Source organism: Megascapheus bottae, chromosome 20, assembly GCF_031878675.1.
Source record: "Megascapheus bottae isolate mThoBot1 chromosome 20, mThoBot2.hap1, whole genome shotgun sequence".
Classification (NCBI taxonomy): domain Eukaryota; kingdom Metazoa; phylum Chordata; class Mammalia; order Rodentia; family Geomyidae; genus Megascapheus; species Megascapheus bottae.
Window position 1 is genome coordinate 13,066,944 of NC_143528.1, and position 20,045 is coordinate 13,086,988.

A 20,045-nucleotide genomic window follows, 5' to 3' on the forward strand; every position below is an offset into this window, starting at 1 on the left:
CTAGAAGATGCCTTCCTCTTTTCTACACACCAGCAGGTATGTGTGTGGGGGGCTTTCTTCCATGTTATCCTCTACACACACCCACTCTCCTGCCTCCACCCTCCCATAGGAATTTAGTAAACATGCAAATCATAGGAGGTAAGGAGAGCACAGGAGTTGTATCCAAAGCAACAGAATGCCAGATTAACTTCATCTTTGTCCCTGATTTAGAGATGTACAGATCTGGTAGGAGAGTCCTCCAGCGCCATCTTGGAACAAGATTCAATGGTCATGGGCTTGGGGCTGGTGGATGTTGAGTTCATGGTATCTAATTGGAAATGTGACCAGTTGGCTTTTTACAAATTATTATTTTTCAAGGATTACTATAGGCAGAACGGAGAGCATCTGGAGTTTGGATAGGTTGAAAGTAGTCTTAGATCTATAAAACCTTTGCACTAATCAGTTCAATAGCCCCTATCCATATGCAATTCTATTTTGATTCATTTATTTGCTTATTTATGTATTTGCTAGTACCAGGGTTTGAATTCAGGGATGCAGTCTGTCTCAGTGTGTTTGCTTTGGCTGGCACTCTATCACTTGAACCATTCTGCCACTCCAGTTTTTTGCTGGTTATTTTTGGAGATGGAATCTTATGGGCTTTTTTGTTTTGATTGACCTTGAATTGTGCTGCTTCAGATGCCTCTTAAGTAGCTAGGATTACAGCCTTGAGCTATAGGCACTAAGCTCTACATAGTGGAGAAAATTACATGAAGCATTTGGCATTTTGCCCGTTACACTAACCATATTTGGCACACTCAGTTGCCACATGTGGTGGCCATTACCATACTAGACAGGGAAGATACAGAATATTGCCCTCAAAGTAGAAAATTCTAAGTGCAACCACAGGATAAATAAATAACACCTTATTTATCTACAAAAACAGGGCTAAATTGGGGCACTGGTAGCTCATGCCTGTAATTCTACCTCTACTCAGAGGCTGAGATGTGAGGATTTGTAGTTTGAAGTCAGATTGGGCAGAAAAGTCCTTGGGATTCTTATGTCCAATTACCAGGAAACCAGAAGCACAGCTGAGGGTCAGAGTGGTAAGCACAGAAGCTCAGAGACAGTGCCCAGACCCTGAGTTCAAGACCCACAGCTGAAAAAAAAAAAAGGAAAAACGAGGGGGGCGGCTGAAAAGAACTTCAAAGGAGCACTATGAGATTTCAATTACATATATATCTATCTATACAGATATTTTTAAGTGTTTGTAAACGAGTTTCAATTCAACATGTCAGTTTGTGAGTATATTTTGATGTCATTTTTATCATTCTCTCCCATCTTCCCCAAACCCACCCATCCATTTTCACATATGTACATTGAATATTATCACTGTATTAGCCCATCCTCCTTTCTCCATTTGGCTGTCTTCCCACTCCTTGATCTCACTGGCCTCCCCATCCCCCAACATGTTATGTTCCAGCTTCATGGTAGTCATTTTAAGCCAGCTGTTGAATTACACCATTGGAATTCTTCCTTGCATAATACCATACCATACTTTAGCTAGTATGTTTGTGTAAATAATCATATGACCTTGCATATATATTAATATATATATTAAATTAGATTTTTAACTGATGTAAAACATTTATTCATTCCATTGACTGGCATATTACAGTAGTCTGATTTGGTCTGATTGGAACCTTTGACAAATTCATTCAGACTTAGGCAAAAACAAAAACAAAAATGTGTTCTTTCAAAATTCCTATCACCAGGGCTGTCAACAGTGTTAGAGCATTTGCCTCGCAAAAGTACACGAGGCTCTGGGTTCCACTCCTAGGACAGAAACACAAACAGTCAAACAAAAACTAAAACAACAAACACATAAAGTACCTCTAACCTAAAAAAAATATTTTGGAACCATCTTCTTAGGAACCACAACATTTTTACAGAAATGAGTCACTCACTCTTCATTATACTAGCTATAAGCCTTTCATCTTTTCCCTTTTGAGATCCTTTCTGTTTGAATAGGAAAGAAGGAAATGAGATGCTGCTTTAGGCAGAAACACTTCTAGCCCTAAAATATAGATATTTCAAAAAAATCAAGTGAGATGAAAAATGTCTTCAGAGATGTTTAGGTAGAAGATGTCAACACAGCTTTGGGTCCAGACAGGCCAGCTGGCTGCTCTCGTGGGAACTGTTTATACACACCATAGGCAAGTACCCTAAGCTATAGCTGCTAACATGATTTTGCAAATTCCCTGCCTGCAAAAGACTGATCATCCCTTAAAGAATGGGCCCAAACTGCTTGCAACTGCACAGACCTACCTGAACTTCTCCCGCCACGGGGCTCTTTGAGGTCTTTTGTAATTTGCATTCCATAGGTAAATGGAATTTAAATTCCTTGGGCAAATCTCATCGTGATGGAACACCAACATGACATGTGTGCTATGATCTCATTGTTGAGGATTTTTGTCTTATCATCATTGATGGATGCTTCAACAGGCAGACCAGGTAAAGCATTTGGGTGCAATTCTGCTTGCCCATGTAAAGCACCTTTACAAAGAACAGCATTTCATGGTCTTCTTTGTGGTGAGGCATGAAGAGAGAGTATCATGAACAACAAAAGAGGAGAATCGTGGACTAGGCTGCAGGCTAAGAAGCCTGTAAGTTAATGTGCCTAGTACCCAGACATAAGAGTAGGGAATAAGACCATAGTGTTATATATTATTAATAATAGTAGTCATGAATTAGATTAATGGTTTGAAATCAGATGGCATGTCTAATCATTCTGTGCAAAATCATGCCCATCTGTTTCACAAGGATAAGTGGAATCTCTATTTCAATTTATTTGTTTGATTTGCTGGACTGCACTACAAATGACTTCACCAGCAACCTGAAACAAAACTTGTGCTTGTTTATCTTGCCTTTTTATTTCCTCTTTAGTCATCTCAATACTGGGACATAGACTACCACTTGCTAAAAGCCAATTTCCTAGTTCTTTTCAGTTCTGATTGGCTCTGAGACTTTTGCTTCCCACTTAGGCAGGGATTAACCATCTGAGGTGATGTGTCTGAGCTGGAATGAGTTCTAGATTTTCCAGACCAGGGAACTTCAGTCTGTCACATCTCTGAAACCATACCCTCCACATAGGACGGTGACAATGCCCGTACTTCACTGGGTGCATGAGGCTTAAGTAAGTACATAAAAGGTGGTGTGGACACAAGGGTGTAATTATAATATCCACACACTTCTACACACTCCCCTAATGACATTGAAAGCACCAATTTTGGATCAACTCCTTCCATTTTCCTTAGATTTTACATCTGCAAAATTTCACTTGTCTCCACTGATCTGAAAAAAAAATTGGAAAAAGTTTCATTCTTTTAATAAATTTTGAATATATCCTGTGTACTAATGAGGTTCTTTTGAATGGGAAAAAAAAAACTCCTGGCGCTTTGTTTACCGACTACCTCAACTCCCCTTAGAGCAGAGCCCAGTCCAGAGCTCATAGCCTAGTTATTTCTACTGGAATAAGTTGGTGCAGGTAAAAGATGCAGGGCATTGCTAGTCTCGATCCTGCTCCCTTTCAGAGCTGGCTGGGAACTCTGGAAGCTGGTGCTGAAGAGCTGATGAAAGGAGTAAGCAAATGCAAGGTGAGTCCACAGGGGGTGCCTGTGAGGCTCCTACCCCCCCAGGGGATCTATGTGTGGGGGCCTATTAGTAACTTAGAGACTCAGGACTTCAGACAAGTAACACACTTTCTGGCCTACATTTGGATCTTAAACCAGGTGGGGAGGCAGAGGCAAACAAGAATAAAATAAAGTCTTTGTTGCACTTTTTGAAGGGTTACAGGAGACTGGGGTGTCCCTTACTTTCTACAAAATCTCTCTCCCCTTTTATATTTGCTCTCAGGTTAATAAAAAAAAAAATCCCATCACAAAGGACTAGCTTAATGGAGACCTCCAAATCTTGGTGGGGGGAGGGGAAGAGTGAAGAGAAGAAAAAGAATCCTCAGGAAAAAAGCTCTCTTAATTTAGAAAAATCTATGTCATCTTTCAGTTTCAAACCTCAAATGGCAAAACGGGCAGCAATACGCTAAAGTAAGAGTTTAAGACTGATGACAACTTAGAACTATCTTCCTTTTGAAATAACAGAAGGGAATCCAGTCAATATACTTCAACAAATAATAAATTTATTAGGTGTGTACAAGTACAAAACACTGAAAGCTGCTGTAGAGGACTATAAATTTGTGCAGGAGACATGCCTGCCCACAGAGAGCTTACAATCTAGGCAACAAGTCACATGGATAAATTTGGGTGATAATGGCTTCAGGTGATATTAGCAGAAGCTTTTGAAAGTGTTCACATCCTTTGAATTCTTTTCCTTGGAGACAGAAGAAATCTTTTCAATAGGGAAGTTCAATGTGGGGGAGACCTTTTGTGGAATTAATTAGTGACCTTGACTTTGCACAGAAGCATCTTTCCTTGCTATTGTTTATTCTTGTAGCTTTCTCAGGAGTGTTTCCTCACTGGACCATGGCCTGCAGTCTCCATGTTTCCTGAACCCTCACCGGGGTTTCCTGTTTGTGAGTAGCTTACTTGCAATTTGGCCTTGGGGAGATTCACAATCCATGTTTTCCTTCAGAAAATAAACCTCTCATTTCATTTCAGATGGTGCTAGCTTTGTTATTCTTTACAACGTGTGCTTCTGAGGATAGGAGCAAGATGCAATACAAAGGAAAGCAGGCCAGACTTTTCCCTTACTTCAAACATTTAATAGTGCACTTACTGGGTTATATTCTGTACAGATATAGAGCAACTTATAAACTTCTTCCTTTTATTTATTTTCACTTAGACTGTATTCATGTAAAGTGTATTTACAATGGGGGAGAGGGAGCCTTGAGGTACAAAACCCAAAAGAATATCTGAGGTATAAATACAAGTATGTTTTAAATAATAATCTTTCTCATGCTTTAATCTATATCTGAAAGCACAGTGGACAGCCATGTGTACACGTATCTTAATAGAATGGTATATACAACACACAATCTTACAAATCTGGAAGCTGTCAAACTTGAATATACATGGCAGGGATAGCTTCACAAGCAACACTGATTGATAGTCAAAATACTCAAAAACTTTAAATCTCTAATCCATCCCCCAAATTCTTCAAAGAACCTTTGAAATAACACTGACAATGGTAACTACAATGATAACAAAATAAAAATCCTTCTCTCATTCATACATTATTCACTTTTGATCCATACAAAATAAATTTACTAATACTGTCTATCTTTGCCATTACAGTAAAACCTGTATAAAGACTACCCTTCCCAAATAACTGCTGCTTTTTTTATTTTTCAAACAACCTCATCCCATCCACTAAGGACACTGTTTTCCATGTTACTAAAATATATTTTAAAGGCATTCTAAGGGAAAAACAGCAAGAAATATGGGGGGGGGGGAAGAAAAACAGAAAATCTATTTGTTGATAAGGCTAAACCCAATTCATAAACATGTTTTGCTTTGGAATGCTTTTAACAATTCCCGCCTACCCAAACCAAACCAAACCAAACAGGCATTTTGTGTCTCAGTTAAGTTTACAGGAATTTCTTAGGGACATACAGCTTCTTTTGTTCCTATGTTTCTATTATGTTGACAATGCAAGGAACTTTATCAGGTAAAAAGTTCTGATGCTTGATTTAGGGTTAAATGTTAGAGGTTCAGTATTTGCGTCTCACTTAAAACAAAATCACTGGTAGCTCACATCTGTAATCATACCTACTCAGGAAGCTGAGATCTAAGGATTGTATTTCAAAAAGCCAACCCAGGCAGGAAATTCTGTGATACTCCGATTGACTAACAAAAAGCTGGAATCAGAGGTGTGGCTCAAGTGGTGGAGTACTAGTCTTGAGTGAAAAAAGCTAAGGAACAGTGCTCAGACCCTGAGTTCAAGCTCCAGTACTGAGACAAAACAAACGCCCATCAAATAAACCAAAAACTGAAGGAAAAAAAAAAAAAAAGAACAACAACAACAAAAGAAACAAAACATACTTCAGAGCCCATAGGGAACTGGGATATTTATTCCTGAGCTAATCTTAGTAGTTAAAACTACATCCCTTTTTGCAATTAGGTCTAAATCCAAGTTGCATTAAAATGAGTGCCAGGCTAAATCGATAATATTTCCAAGGGAAACAAGAAGCTGGTGGAGAAGAAACATGCTTAAAAAAAACCTGGAAAGAAAAATGGACAAGGGAGTTGGGTTGCCTTTCTAGTTATGATGCGGGGAGGAGGGGGTAGTCAGCTATTTCAGGTTGAACTAAACCTGGTGCACATTAACATCTTTCTTGGAGCCATCTTAGTGTGCCAGACACTGCATTCTAGCATTTCTATCTATGCCACTCAACCAGCAACAGACACACATTCACTCTCCTCTGTGCAAACCTGTCCTTGCTCCCCTCAGTGAAACATCTGTGGGAGAACCAACCCTAAGTGTGGAATGACCAGTTCCTCCACACACAGCCCATCTAGGACATAGTACACATACAGCGGCATCACCAGAGAACCCAGTCTCTTCATTATCTTCCATAATCTATTTAAAGAGTTTTGCTTCTCAGAAGCAATGTGGATAAGAAAACAAGAACTTTTTTTTTTTGCACAGTCATATATTCCAGTCAAGGTCTATAATACAGACCTTAAACAAACAGGAAGCAGCTTTAAAAAAATGTATTAGATCGCTACAGTTCATGTCTTAACACCCCAAGTTGCTTTTGTCTCAGGATCACACAACAGATGACCTCTTCCAAGGACTGGCAAGGTTCTGGACAAGAACACCCAGGTGGAGAGGCATAGTTGTTTTGCTTCAGAAATCACCTGGATTTGGTGTCCTTGGTGTCAGTGTTTGGATTACTGAAGGAGTCTCGAATCTTTACCACTTCAGCTGCACACAAATGTCCAAAAGATTTTGTGTACCACTCTGGCATGTGGCCCCTGCGGCAGGAAGGAAAAGCTGGTTAATGAAGTTAGGTAGACACACCTGAATATACTTTACTTCCCTTCTTTCTCCTCCCTCCCTCCCTTCCTTTCTTCCTCCCTCCTTCTCTCCCTCCTCTATTGCATTGCTGGTATCAGGGTCTTTCACATGTTCTCACTTGTATTTTGTAATAAGCAAAGCATGCTAAACAAAACTACTCTTTTTTTTAAGTCTTCTGGTAATCCCTTGGCATGTCCATTACACACTTGGCACCAGAGGTCTTTCATGGTATAATATATTAAGCTAGATATTCAGAGAAACTGCTCAGAGGAAGCTTTTGTATTGGTATACGTCACAAAAACAGGTCACATGGGCAAATGAAGAACTAGACACATAAAGATTTCACAGAGGAATTGATTTAACATGAAAGAATATTTAGAAAGAGGATTTAGAAGTTCATTTTCTAAAACCTGTATTGCTGCCTTCTAATCATTTGCTGCTATGAATACACACACATTTACAGCACAGGATATTGGCCTAACCAATCACTACCAAGTCCAAGTACATATCATACTATTTATTCAAACACTTTGAATATATAATGAGAAACTTCCAATTGTTGGTTCAAAGATATAAAATATGCCATTTCCCAAGGCATTAAATTCAATGGGAAAATCATCAAATTGGCATTGCTTTAGTAGTGTATTTTCTAAACAATCCAGATTAGGAAGTGATACTCAGAGAGTGGCACGCATGAAGCTGCTGCTTTGTAAGGACAACTGTTCACTAAGTCACCAACATACTCAATCCCTTCCTTATACCACGCAGAAAATGGGAGCCTTCCTCACAACTTCTCTCATGTTAGGTAGTCAGAACCAGAATGTACCTTAAATCAGCTCTGCACATGTAGGTGAGTTTGGATTTTCCTGGCCCGCAGGGTTCAATCAGATATCGAGAAAGAAGCACATTGACTCTCACACCCACCACAGGTGCCCGGTCATGATCCACAGAGGTGAGCAGGAGGGCACAGGCTCCCTTGGGTAAATTAGTCCTCCAGGTTCTAGAGAGACAAAACCAGAGGGCAAAACAAATGGGACTTCCTGAAAACCAAGTTGAAAATGGTATCTTACTCATGGTGGAAAGAGTGAGTGGCCAACCTCAGTTCTCCATGACCCACGCCTGGTACCTGGAGAATCCTCAAAACCACTTCGTGTGGACTAAAAGACAAACAACGGCCACTTCCACTGAGGCATATGCTCACACAGTCCTCATGTGGGAAAGAACCAAATTGAAATATTGCTAAACATCGTTTTCACATGTCATGACTGTTCTAGAATGTGGACATCTAAATAAGCACTGAAAAGAATTGGGACACATGATGTTGACATTTCTTTAAAGATTGCTGGAATTCTTTCAGTAATGTCTCCAGTGAACTTACAGATGACATGCAAGTCAGACTTAACCACCTCTCCCTTGGGACTCAAATGCTATTTCCTGGCTTATTCATTCACTGTCCATTTCTTTTTCTTTCTTTTTTTTTTTTTGGCCTGTGTCACCCTATATTTTTACTTTTTTTAAAGTATTTTTTATTGTAATTAATAAAAGGGTTACATGATATTTGCCAGATAGAAGGTGCATTAATTCACGTACATTGATACCCTTTCACATGTCTTGGTCCCCATTACCCTCCCCCCCAACCCCCCATCTAACTGTCCATTTCTTAACAAAAAAAAAAAAAGTATCCTTAAAGGGGGCAGACATTTATTACACCAAGAATTCAAACCATTTTCAAAGACCTCGCTGGAATAAATGTAGACATTTTGCATTTAAGGAGGAGTCATCACTGTTCTGAAGATCTGCATTTAATTGTTAATAATGTAACTGTCTTTTTTTGTCAGTCCTAGGGCTTGAACTCAGGCCCTGGGCACTATCCTTGGACACTTTTTTCTGGCTTTTTCTATGTATGTGGTACTGAGGCTTCGTGCACGCTAGGCCAGACTCCCAACCCCTAGATATTTTATGTTTTAGGAGGAATCATCAGTGTTCTGCTGCCCTGTATTTAATTTTAAATAATGTAACTTCCTTGGGTGATTCAGTGCCATCTTGGTTTCTGACAGTGAGCCATCTGTTTCCCAGTAATCCACCTGTAAGATCTTACCTCAGTACAACGTAGTCCCGGGCAGGGTGGGGCGCCATGCTGTTTTGGACGTACTGATAAATTTCAGTCTGGCTGTCTAGGATCTCAATCACTTTGGAGTCCAACAGGTCGACATCCCAGAGGTGCTGCTCTTTCAGTAGCCGCTTTAAGATGTCATCAGGTGTGGCAGGGACTTCAATGGTTGACCTCCAAAGCCTCAGAGGAGGTCCCTCACTCACCTGAAGAAGAGGACACACTTTTTCAGTGACCATACAAACTATGCACACCTTCTGACACTGCAGGCAAATGGGGAGTAGAACACGAGGCATTACGTTTAGAGACTAATTGAGCTACGTCACTGGTAGACCAGTATCCCTGAGTAAATTAAAGAGCAGCCAAGAAAGCAAACAATACCAGCAATACTCAGGTCCAGACCATGATCTATATCAAGGTAACTGTGATAAAGGAAGTTATTTTATGTGTACCCTAAATCCTGTTGTAGCCAAAGGGCTATAGTTAGTCAATTTATTTTTGTGATAGTATTGAGGCTTGAACTCAGGGCCTTATTTGGCTTTTCTACTTAAGGCTAGCACTCTTCTACTAAATCTACACCTCAACTTTTCGCTTTTTGCTGGTTAACTGGAGAGAAGTCTCTTGGATTTATTTGTCCAAACTAGCTTCAAACCTTGATCTCAAGATCCCAGCCTACTGAGTTGCTAGAAATGATCAACAAATTCCCCTGTGGGCCAATCATGTTAAGTGATATAGGATGTCATGTTAAGAAATATAGGATATCCAAAATAAGGGGGAGTTAGCAGATTGGGAGGACAAAGGGATTTTCATCAAGTTAGGGAAAAAGCATGTCCTACAATGGATTTGAAAGTCCCTACTCTACCAAAACATGCCAAGGAACTCTAATATATTTCTCAGGAAACAAAGTATTTCTTTAAAATTGATTAAAATCCTCTCAAGCATTAATGAGTATGAGCCTGTGATTGGTCCCCATTAAGGAACCTGAATCAGCTGGCTGCCCAGTTCCCAAGGACTCTCTCTCTGTGGATTCCCACAGAGATTATAGCTGGGAAGTCCCATCTCTAATGACTCTAAATCCTGACCATCCAAAGTCAACCAAGACTTACCTTCTTATAGGATAGCTCAGCCTGCTCCGAAGTAGAGTAGCTGACCCAGCCTTTAAACTTCTCCTTGACCTCCTTAAACAGGCCATCTACACAGTCCTGGATGAAATGTTTATAGTCAGCTGACTCATTACTCAGGCGTCCTAATGCCTCCAATGTAAGGGGCTTTAGCTCTTGTTCAGTGTAGGAATTGCGACATCTGCTCATTTCCTCAGGAACCTGGAAAGAACATGGAAGATAAAAAGGCAGTGAATCCGTGAGTGTTCATTCACAGAGGCCATCGGCTGAGGTGGAGGATAGAAGCAATGGGCCTAGATCCTCAAGGTAAGTCAAGTAAAGGACAGGGCAGGAAGCATGCCCCTTATTCCCAGAAGATGGTGGGCTGGCCACAATATGAGGATATAGACAGATATAGACCTTCACAAACATATCTAAAGCAGTTATTCCTCAGTCAAGTATTCTCTGCATAGTTCAGAGTAGAAAGCTAAGGACTAAAATAAGATGAACACTGATCAAGGCAGGGTTCTAACATACAGAATGTTATAATTGGTTGTTTTCACTTTCTAATTAAAGAGGTTTAACTTAGGGGCTCATTAAATATCATTAATTGAAGAGTGTATACGTAAAGATACATACACATCATTTCTTTAGCTATGTATAAATCTGTAGAAAAGATAAGTACAAGTACCAAGTCTACAACTTGTCTCTGTTCACATTATCTTTTCTTTTGGGGCTTTTTTTTTTTTTTAAGTTAAACAGAATAATTTACTTTCAATGAAAGGAAAGTTGTGAAAATAGTTAAGACCTTGATTGGAGAGGGGCTCAAAGAGGAGTCCCATTTACATTATCCTTAACCCAGCCGCCAAGCTTTCAGATTCCTTACCTGGAAGAGCTTCTTGCACTCCGCAATCATGTGAGCCAGCCCTTGAGTGGCAGCTAAATTTTCATTTAAATCTTTCTGATCTGGTTTGCCCAAACTCTGTTTTCTTTGCATTACCCTAGATAGAAGAAATAAAAAGCATTTAGTGTGCGTGTGTGTGTGTGTGTGTGTGTGTGTGTGTGTGTGTGTGTGTGTGTGTGTATATAAAACTAAAATGTTTGCATTGCCCCTTGGTAGAAGAAATATAAGATGGAGGGATGAGTCATTTATTTTCTTTTTTTCTGTTATCCTGGGGCTTGAACTCAGGGCCTGGGCACTGTCCTTGAGCTTTCTAAAAGCTAGTGCTCTACCACTTGAGCCACAACATCACTTCCCACCTTTTCTATGTATATGGTACTGAGGAATGGAACTCAGAGGACCATGAATGCTAGGTAAGCATTCTACCACCAGGCCACATACCGGGTCCTCTACATAAGTTTTTATATCAGTAAGCCTGTACAGTTCTTGCCTGGCAGAATGTGAGATGACACCGTTAAGACTTGTTCGGAAAAAACACTGGCCATGACAAAGTATGAAGCCCACAGTGCTCTTTCTCAAAACCTCGTTGATCCAAGTTGTCTAGAAGGTCATACTTGAGCTGAGTGAGCCATGGCAGACTGAATAAGAGGTTGTGTGCATTCCCCACCCTTCACCCCAACTTCTGACCCTACCTTGGAGAAGAGTTCTCCCTCTTCAGGGTGTTGAGGTGGAAGAGGGAAGGTGCTAAGCACACAGCCAGGTTGGTTGGTGTCATCTGGTTTTCTTTTACAGCCGCTGTGACGTCGCTCAAGAAGTAGAGCAGCGTCTGGAGAACTTCTCTGTTCTCGTCAGGAAGGAGCATAATGGCAGCCTTGATGGCTTGGAGGCGCTGGTCTTTGGGCACATCTGTGGGGCACAAGCATTTCCCCCACAGCTCAGTGAATTTCCATGCGGATGGCAAGAACCGTCCCAAAGCAAACATCAGCATCAAACACTGAACAAGCACTTGCAGAAAGCATGCGAGAGGTTAATAAGGAAGAAATTATGGGCTGCTACCGGCGTCACTACCCTCAAGTATTTCCTGTCTCATGGACATGTTAAACATTTTTAAACACCCACAACACTACATTAATACACTCCTGAATCCACCTCAGAGTTCAGTCTTGTGTTCTTCGAGTGTACGGAACAAATGTTTCTTCTAAGCACTTAAAAAATTGCCAATTTACTACCTCGATGACTGAAACTAACATTAGTTTATAGTTACAATGAGAAGTCTGAGGTATGTATGAAATGATAAAAAGATAATCTTTTAAAGCGTGACTACAAATAATTCAGCATTTTCAGCAAACTGATTTGTTCATCCTTGAAATGGGAAAGCTCTTAAAATATCCAGCCAATAAACCAGACCGATTAAACTAGTCGTTTCTTGAATTTTACAAAGTACACCAAGAGGCTATTGGAGAAACAATCATAAATATGAAGTATATAAAAAGGCAAACTCATCAAGTAATCTACACTTAGGAAATGCTGAGCGCAGCTCCAATGTTCAGGTCTCCTTTAGTAGGCAAACCTTTTTAAAAAAGCATTTGCTGGAAAAAGCAAGTCACTCAAATGCAGCACTATAAGACAAACTGATTAAACAGCTCCATGGTTACAATACATAACAAATACCTTGGTGGGGAAAATGTGATCTGTGTTTTCATAAAATATGAAAGGGTGAAAGAAAAAACGAAATAATCCAGAGCAGCTCCATTTCTCATAAAACAGATCCCAATGCGCCAGTTCTAAAGACAACTTCATCACTGAGAGAAGTTGCTTTTAAATCACATTGCTGTAATACCACTGTGAGCCAAGAAAAACACCAGGCTGTAAAAGCTATAATCCTGATCTTGATCATTAATTTCAACAACTGTTTGCTTTAAGCTTTGCTTAAAAGTGAGAAGGGCAAGGGTATTGTTTTCTCAAGTATTTTACTGGCAGGGACTTCGATGAATAACAGAAAAAAAGAGATTATTCATTTTATAGTGAGATGAAACACACAGACACCTGTGAAATTTTAAATATATTAACTGCTAGAGCGAGGTGAAGCGACTGAAATTTCTGTAGACAAAAGGGAAGGTAGAGAAAGAAAGGGAGAATGAGGGAGAAGAGAAAGAAAGAGAATGAAAAAGAGATCTCTTGGTACTTGTTTTGAGATGGGTCAGATTGTAAAAACATACAACTTCCCCAGAACTTAGACTGATAATAAGGCAAGATTATTTTTGATTTATTCAAATTATTCATTAAGTCTATACACAAGGAAGCAAGGAAGAATGAATGACCTATGTTTTCAAGGTCACTTGTCCAAAAAAATGATATGGAAAGATGCCACAAGCTTTGGTTGGTCCCACATTTCTCAGCCACTAGCCATCTTAATAAGATCCCAAACACTTACATTGGTAGATCTGTAAAAAAGTTTCAGACAGTTTGTTTGTCATGAGAGGCTCAGGAAGATCTCGAAAATACTGCTTCAGCATGTCAGCCACATCATAAGCAGACTGCCCTTCGTAATTGACACAGTCCATGGCACTTTCGTTCATCTGGCGTAGAGCCTGAATTCGGGATTTGACGCCTGACTTTCTGAAGAGCCCAACCTTTTGGGAGGAAAATATTAGGTGTCAGGACAGAACTAGGAAACATAGCACACATAGCTGAGTTTCTGTGATGTCATGGGACGCACGGGCAATGGCCCTCACCTGGTCCAGACAATGATTGCGGAGGTATCGCATGGCCTGCTGGATGCTCTGTGGCAAAGGCTGACCCGTGCGTTGCACGTTCACTGTCAGAGGGACTCCGAACACACTCCGGTCCTTGTAGTCTGGAACTTTGATCCTCTTCATAAACTTGGGCACAGCCCTGTTCAAAAGGACACAGTGGAATGTGTTTAGTTGTCTGTCTACATTTCTCACTCCAGCAGAATCCCCGCATTTCCCTAATTCTGTGCTAACACCACAGCTGTTTAAACTTAAATGATCATTGCAGCTCTTTATCTGTAGGAGCCACATTGTAAGCATGGACTGGCTATTTGTGTCCATTCTCATCTCTACCAACAATTCAGCAGGACGAGGCTGTTCCAGATCTTAGAAGTGCTGGGGATGGGTGTACTATTGTGTCAGCTTAGGTATCCATAAGGTGTCAGCCATTTGAGGATCCAGGCAAGAGTCCAATTAACCAGAAACAAAACAAAACAAAAAACAACAACAAAAAACTAGACTGGAGGTTTGGCCCAAGTGGTAGAGCACTAATCATGAGCAAAACCCCATGTGTTGAAACTAACAACAGGTCACATTTTTTAAGTTGGGAATCAACCTTCCCCTGCCAAGTTGAGAACTCAGTTTCTTTGGCTAAAGGAGTTGATGGATTTCATTAACAAGATGGCAGAAGACATAACAGAAGCAGAAACCATGTAATACCCTAATCTCTCCTGATGCAATTTTGAAAAACAAGTTCCCATTTTGTTCTGAAAGGATAAAGATAAGATGAAATCCAACTCACACTAAAGTGACCTTCTTAATGCAGTGTGTGAAATCAGCAAGTGTACAATATTGGTTTTATACCAATATATGAGAATCAACTGCAAAGCTTCACAGTGCTCAACTTGAAGTCAAAATAAATTCTCCTGCCAATTACCCCAGAGAATATAACATCTTAAGGTTTCTGAGAGAAGATAGAGAAAGGAACAATGGGGGTTTTGTGAGCCACACTAGGCTCCCCGGAGTCCTGAAAGCAGACCCCCTTCCCCCAGCAGCATATCCAGTATATCCAACAGCAGGAAACCCATGTCGTGCATTTAAGGCTGTCAAACAGACATCTGAGCTCTACAAATGACCCCTGGGAGTGAGACAAGAAAGGGCAAGGCAAACAGGAAAGGAACTGAGGGCAGAATTTCTCCCCACTGTGTGGATCCCACAATGCTGGGCTTTTACATTTGCTTTGACTCACTGGAAAAACTGACCAGCACTCAAGAAATATTATGGACTTTTTAGATTCTTGAGGCTTTGGTGGGGAAAAGGGTAGAGACCTCAGAAAGGAGAATCTAAACTATTCAGTTTTAAATAGCCGGTAGGGAAAATATTACTGTGAAGCACAGAAGCAGACTGACCCCGCCTTACTTCTGAGTGAGCTTACCCACCCACACGGTCACACCATATTCCCGTTTATAACTCTGAGGAAAGGTAAAGCCAAAGAGCACAGCCAAATGTGTATTTCCATACAGTTAAACATACAGTATTATGGCTAGAAGTGTGCATAATACTTGCTTTGTCACAGAGGGGAGAAGAGCCCGGCTTGAGGAATGTGGAAAGAACACATTACGCTCTCTGACGAGAATTTGAAGCATCTGGAGCTAAACCAGTCAATACTTATTTCTGTCATTCAGAACAAACAACTTCTGTACTTAAACTCACATAATAACTGCCTTTGCTCCAGAGGTGCTTTGATGGTGTATACACACTCTGTGAAGTATTGGAGCTGGGAGGAGCTGAGGGAGCACTGGAGCAGTTACCTGCCAGCTCTCTCAAGAGAGACTGGTCTGCTCCAGTGCACTAGGGATGCTTTGGTATCCTTAACAACTGGAAAGCAGATGCCACAATGGACCCCAGGTAACAACGTAAAATACACTGAACACCCATCCAGAGACGGCCTTTGGTCTCTGACACCTTTCACACTCATGACTCATCTAGTCGAGTCTACATCTCACATGTAAATGCTCAACGCTGGTTTTTTTTTAAGGAAGTAGGACAGATGTAGCCAATGTTTTTCACCTTTACTTAGAAATTGGCCTGTGATATTTTATGCTGAATTTCTTCATTTAATATTCAGTCTTTGAGCATCTTTGCTGGCGGGGGAGAATGAGAATATAAACTCTTTAGCATGGAGGAAGATGTTTAAAAGGGGCTGCAAGTGTTCATATCAAAAACGAGCCACTGGATCAAAGATAGAATTCGGTGTTCAGTATGTACAAATCCCTCTGGCTTCAATCTCCAGCATCACCAAAAAATAATAAAAAAAATTTCTAAAACTATGTATAAATATGGCCAGGTTATATACTAAGAATTTCAAAAATACATCCTTAACATGGTTCTTACTTTTCCTTCTTTCTATAAATATGATCTGATATCATGCACATACTTAACCTAACTCCATCAACTTACCCTGCTGATAGTTCCCCCGAACCCTACAGGCTTCAGTAGTATTAAATGTCACCTCAAGAATACAGAGACTGCATGAGATTGCAGACTTAAGACGTATAAAGGACAAAGCCATCATACACTTAGCACTTAGTGTAGGGGTTTCCTCAAGAAGTGAACCTGCATTATCTTCAGATACTATCTTCAAAGCAGTTTCCATGCTTACCAGCTAAAACCATGCTTGTTGGAAGGTGTGTACTTCTCCAGCAAGGCTGTCAGCTTCAGAAGTGAGTATTTCTGCAGTAGGTTCATCTGGGCCACAGACTGGCAGTTAATCTGCAGTGATACAGAGTTCAGGCTTGGCCGGTGAGAGCTCTGGAAACTGTGCCATCTCAGTCTGTGCCTGGAAGAGAACAGAGCAAAGACTTCTTAGAAATCAGACGCAAACACAGCTGTTCGCGGACATGTTAGGAACCAACAGGACACAGGTTCCATCTCAACACTCATCCCCCAACACCTGGCCAAATGAATAGTAGTTTCTAATCATGCATGGGGTTGATTCAAGGACAGATCTTGGATACCCAAATCCAAGGATGTTCAAGTCCCTTAGAGAAGAAGGCATAGTAATTGCATATCAACCATGCACATCTTCTCACATACAATGATCTCTGAACTATTTACAATACCTAAAACAATGAAAATGTTGAATCATTAACTGTTATACTGTAGGATCTAGGGAATAATGAAAAAACAATTGAACACTGATATGCATCGCTAATGCAGACTTTTCCCCAGAATATCAGGTTAGATCTTCAAATACAGATAAGGAGGATCAACTGCATAAACTGAAAACAAACCATTTTAACCATTCCAAAGTACACAGCTGAGTGACATTAAGTCCATTCATATGTGTATACATGTAAGCTCCCACCACTCTCCACCTTAGCTCTTCTCATCTTCCTCCACTCAATGTCCATATCCATGAGACCATGCCCCCTCTTTCTATTTTTTTTTGCCAGTCCTGGGCTTGAGCTCAGGGCCTGAGCACTGTCCTTGGACTTTCTCAAGGCTAGAGCTCTACCACTTGAGCCTCAGCACCACTTCCGGCTTTTTTGTATGTATGTGGTACCAAGGAATCGAACCTGAGTCTTCGCGCATGCTAGGCAAGCACTTTAACCACTAGGCCAAACTCCCGGCCCCATGCCCCCTCTTTCTAATGGTGAGAACTCTTGTCTGATAGGAATCTGCACAGCTATGAATACCAGATTTCATCCTACTTGCAGTAGAAACCATTTCTTCCTGAACTCATGCCTGAACAACTTTACATGGAGCAGCATGGATCATACCTGTTACACCTGGTCAAGGAAGCTCCTACCCCGGAGTCTCTCCTTTCAGGGATGTCAGCTGGCTCTTCAGGTTCATTCAGGGAGTTGCCCGTGCTATCCAGGTCACTGGGTGTTGTTCGGTCATTGTCCACATCCAAGTGTATCTGCTTTGGAGAGGATGGACAAGGAGAGACAGAGTCCAGGGCTGAGTCGGAGTCTCCCTCATCTGAAAACTTCTCTGACCACTGGTTGACTATCTGCTGCATGCCCTTTACATGGTAGAGGATGTCATCTAGCTCGGGGAAGATGTCCTCATTCTCCAGGTCAGCCAGCTCACCTGAGCTGGAATACAGGATGGAGCCTGGCACATTGTCATAGATGCTCAGGCGGCTGCTCATAGAGCTAGAGGAATTCCGCCTCTTCAGTTCCTTCGGGCTGTCGGTGCTGTTTTCCCGTCTTAGGCTGATATGGCCAGGGCCATGGAAGCTTCCTGTCCTCCAGTTCACAGAGCCATTATTTGCTGAGGGACAGAAACTGCCATTGGAGAGGGCTTTGGGGAAGGTGCCAGGCTTGTGATCTTCAGGAATGTAGAAGACCGTGTCCTCTGGGTAGCTCTCTCGGTTCTTAAAGTTCTGCTCCGCCACGTTGCTGAAGGTGGACTGACTGAAAGGATCAAAGCCCTCCAGATACATGCCCACCCGCTTGTTGCAGGTGCTGAGGCTCCTGGTCCTGGTGACAGGGCTGGGCGTGCTCACGGCGCTGCTGGTCTCTGACTGGCTGCTGCTGCTGCTGGTGTGTGTGGAATTGGACACGCTCCTCTTTCGTACCATGGGGACGTTGATGTGGTTGCCGTTAAGGGCCGAGATCTCCACGCAGTTCAGCTGCTTCAGCTTCTCCTCATCCATACCCTCCTGCAGAATGGGCCCACTGATGATCAGCCCCAGTTTGGAGGGTGCCTTATGCTTGCTGTGGTGGGAGCCCTTGAGCTTCAAACTCTCCATCCTTTTCAGCAGGCTTCTGGTCTTGGACTTGGTGTTTTTCTCATGGCCTTTCATGCTGAAGCTGAAGCTGGAGAGTTCCTTGGGAGAGGGGAGGCTGCAGAAAGAATCATCATTGCCCATGAAGTGGCCAGAGGAACAGACGCTGATGACAGAGTTGGTCCGAGGAGTCACAGCATCCCCACTGTGGGCCACGTGGGTGGGGACGCTGCTGGTGCTGCCGAGAGAAGACACCTCCTGGTGCTCGCTGAGGTGGGTCAGCATGCTCTCGTGGCTTGCAGCGTTCTTCAGATGGGGGTCATCGGGGGACCCAGGGATTGGTTCTTGCTTTGGAGCAAAGACATCAAACTCTTCAAGCCGGGACCACCTCTTGCTGTCCCTCTGGAACATCCACTTGCCACTAATTGCGCAGGGTTCATCCTCATCTGAATCTTCACTCTGCAATGAATAGAAGGGAGCCATTCAAACACGGCAGGCAGCAGGTGGTAGGGCATGTGTGAAGATCTGGGAGAAGAGACCTCTAGGGATCTATTCCTCTCTCTCCATTTTTATTTTTAAATTACAAAGATATATTGAAAGAGTTTGGCAGGAGAAAGCCTAATTAAGTATTACCAGCTAATAAGCAAGAGCTATTTTTATAGGAACTCTAGGTCTCTAGGCTGTCTACTAATTGTTCAGAGGAAACCTCTGACATGGGTGAAAATTTCAGGCATGCAAAATATTTTGAACTGGAATCAGCAGTAGTGGACTTCCTTTGGGCTGCCTCCAGCTCTGGTGTCTGTGGATAGAATGTGTTTATATCTTTTTTTTTCAATTTAAATAAAAAAGGCAGTCTTTCACACAGTAATCAACAATGGCAAGACCTAGCTGCCATTAAAAATGTCAAAAATCTCCTAGTATTTTCCTATTAAACAGAGACCAAGCAAGGGGAGCCATCCCCTGTCTTCAGTTCAAGCCTGTGTGGCTTTGTACCTGTTCTTTTTCTTCCCCTCCCTGCCACGGAAAGCCTGTGGACTCTCCAGGTCTGTCCTGGGCAGTTTCAACCCCAGACACGCTCCAGGCAACTGAACAAAAGCTTTGCATGGGGCATCTGTAAATAATAACTACCACCATTGCTGATTATTTTGATTTATGGGAAAGATCCAGGGATGTCTTGTCACAACTAAAGAGATCTGGCCTTTTAGGCAAAATATCAAAAGACACAAATATCAAAAGACACTATGCACAGTGACTAACTTTGTCCTCATCCCAGTTTCACAGGACAATGAACGGAGCATGAAAAACTGACTAGTTTAGGCTTAGTTCCCCAAGTGAAGGCAACTTTGGGAAGGCTAAGGACTCTAGTATAATTAAAACTTGAACTCTAAGCAGTCTTGACTATGTTCTTTGCCCGATCATATTGGTTTATCCTAACTTGTGATCCTTACTCCTG

General features: G+C 41.7%; 1 protein-coding gene across 3 annotated transcripts in view; it reads right to left on the reverse strand.

The window, feature by feature from the left end:
• Positions 1-4,151: 4,151 nt before the first annotated feature.
• The window catches only part of Dlc1 (DLC1 Rho GTPase activating protein), a 337,813-nt gene continuing 321,919 nt past the window's right edge, over positions 4,152-20,045 (reverse strand). For all 3 annotated transcript variants that reach the window (XM_090353987.1, XM_090353984.1, XM_090353985.1), the window contains 10 exons: positions 17,637-19,051; positions 16,517-16,693; positions 13,858-14,017; positions 13,557-13,755; positions 11,815-12,028; positions 11,108-11,222; positions 10,228-10,443; positions 9,110-9,327; positions 7,838-8,011; positions 4,152-6,968 (listed from right to left, as the gene is read on the reverse strand). In XM_090353987.1, the coding sequence (XP_090210113.1) occupies positions 6,848-6,968; positions 7,838-8,011; positions 9,110-9,327; positions 10,228-10,443; positions 11,108-11,222; positions 11,815-12,028; positions 13,557-13,755; positions 13,858-14,017; positions 16,517-16,693; positions 17,637-19,051 (3,009 nt within the window). In that variant the 3' untranslated portion in view covers positions 4,152-6,847. The remainder of the gene's footprint in view (positions 6,969-7,837; positions 8,012-9,109; positions 9,328-10,227; positions 10,444-11,107; positions 11,223-11,814; positions 12,029-13,556; positions 13,756-13,857; positions 14,018-16,516; positions 16,694-17,636; positions 19,052-20,045) is intronic.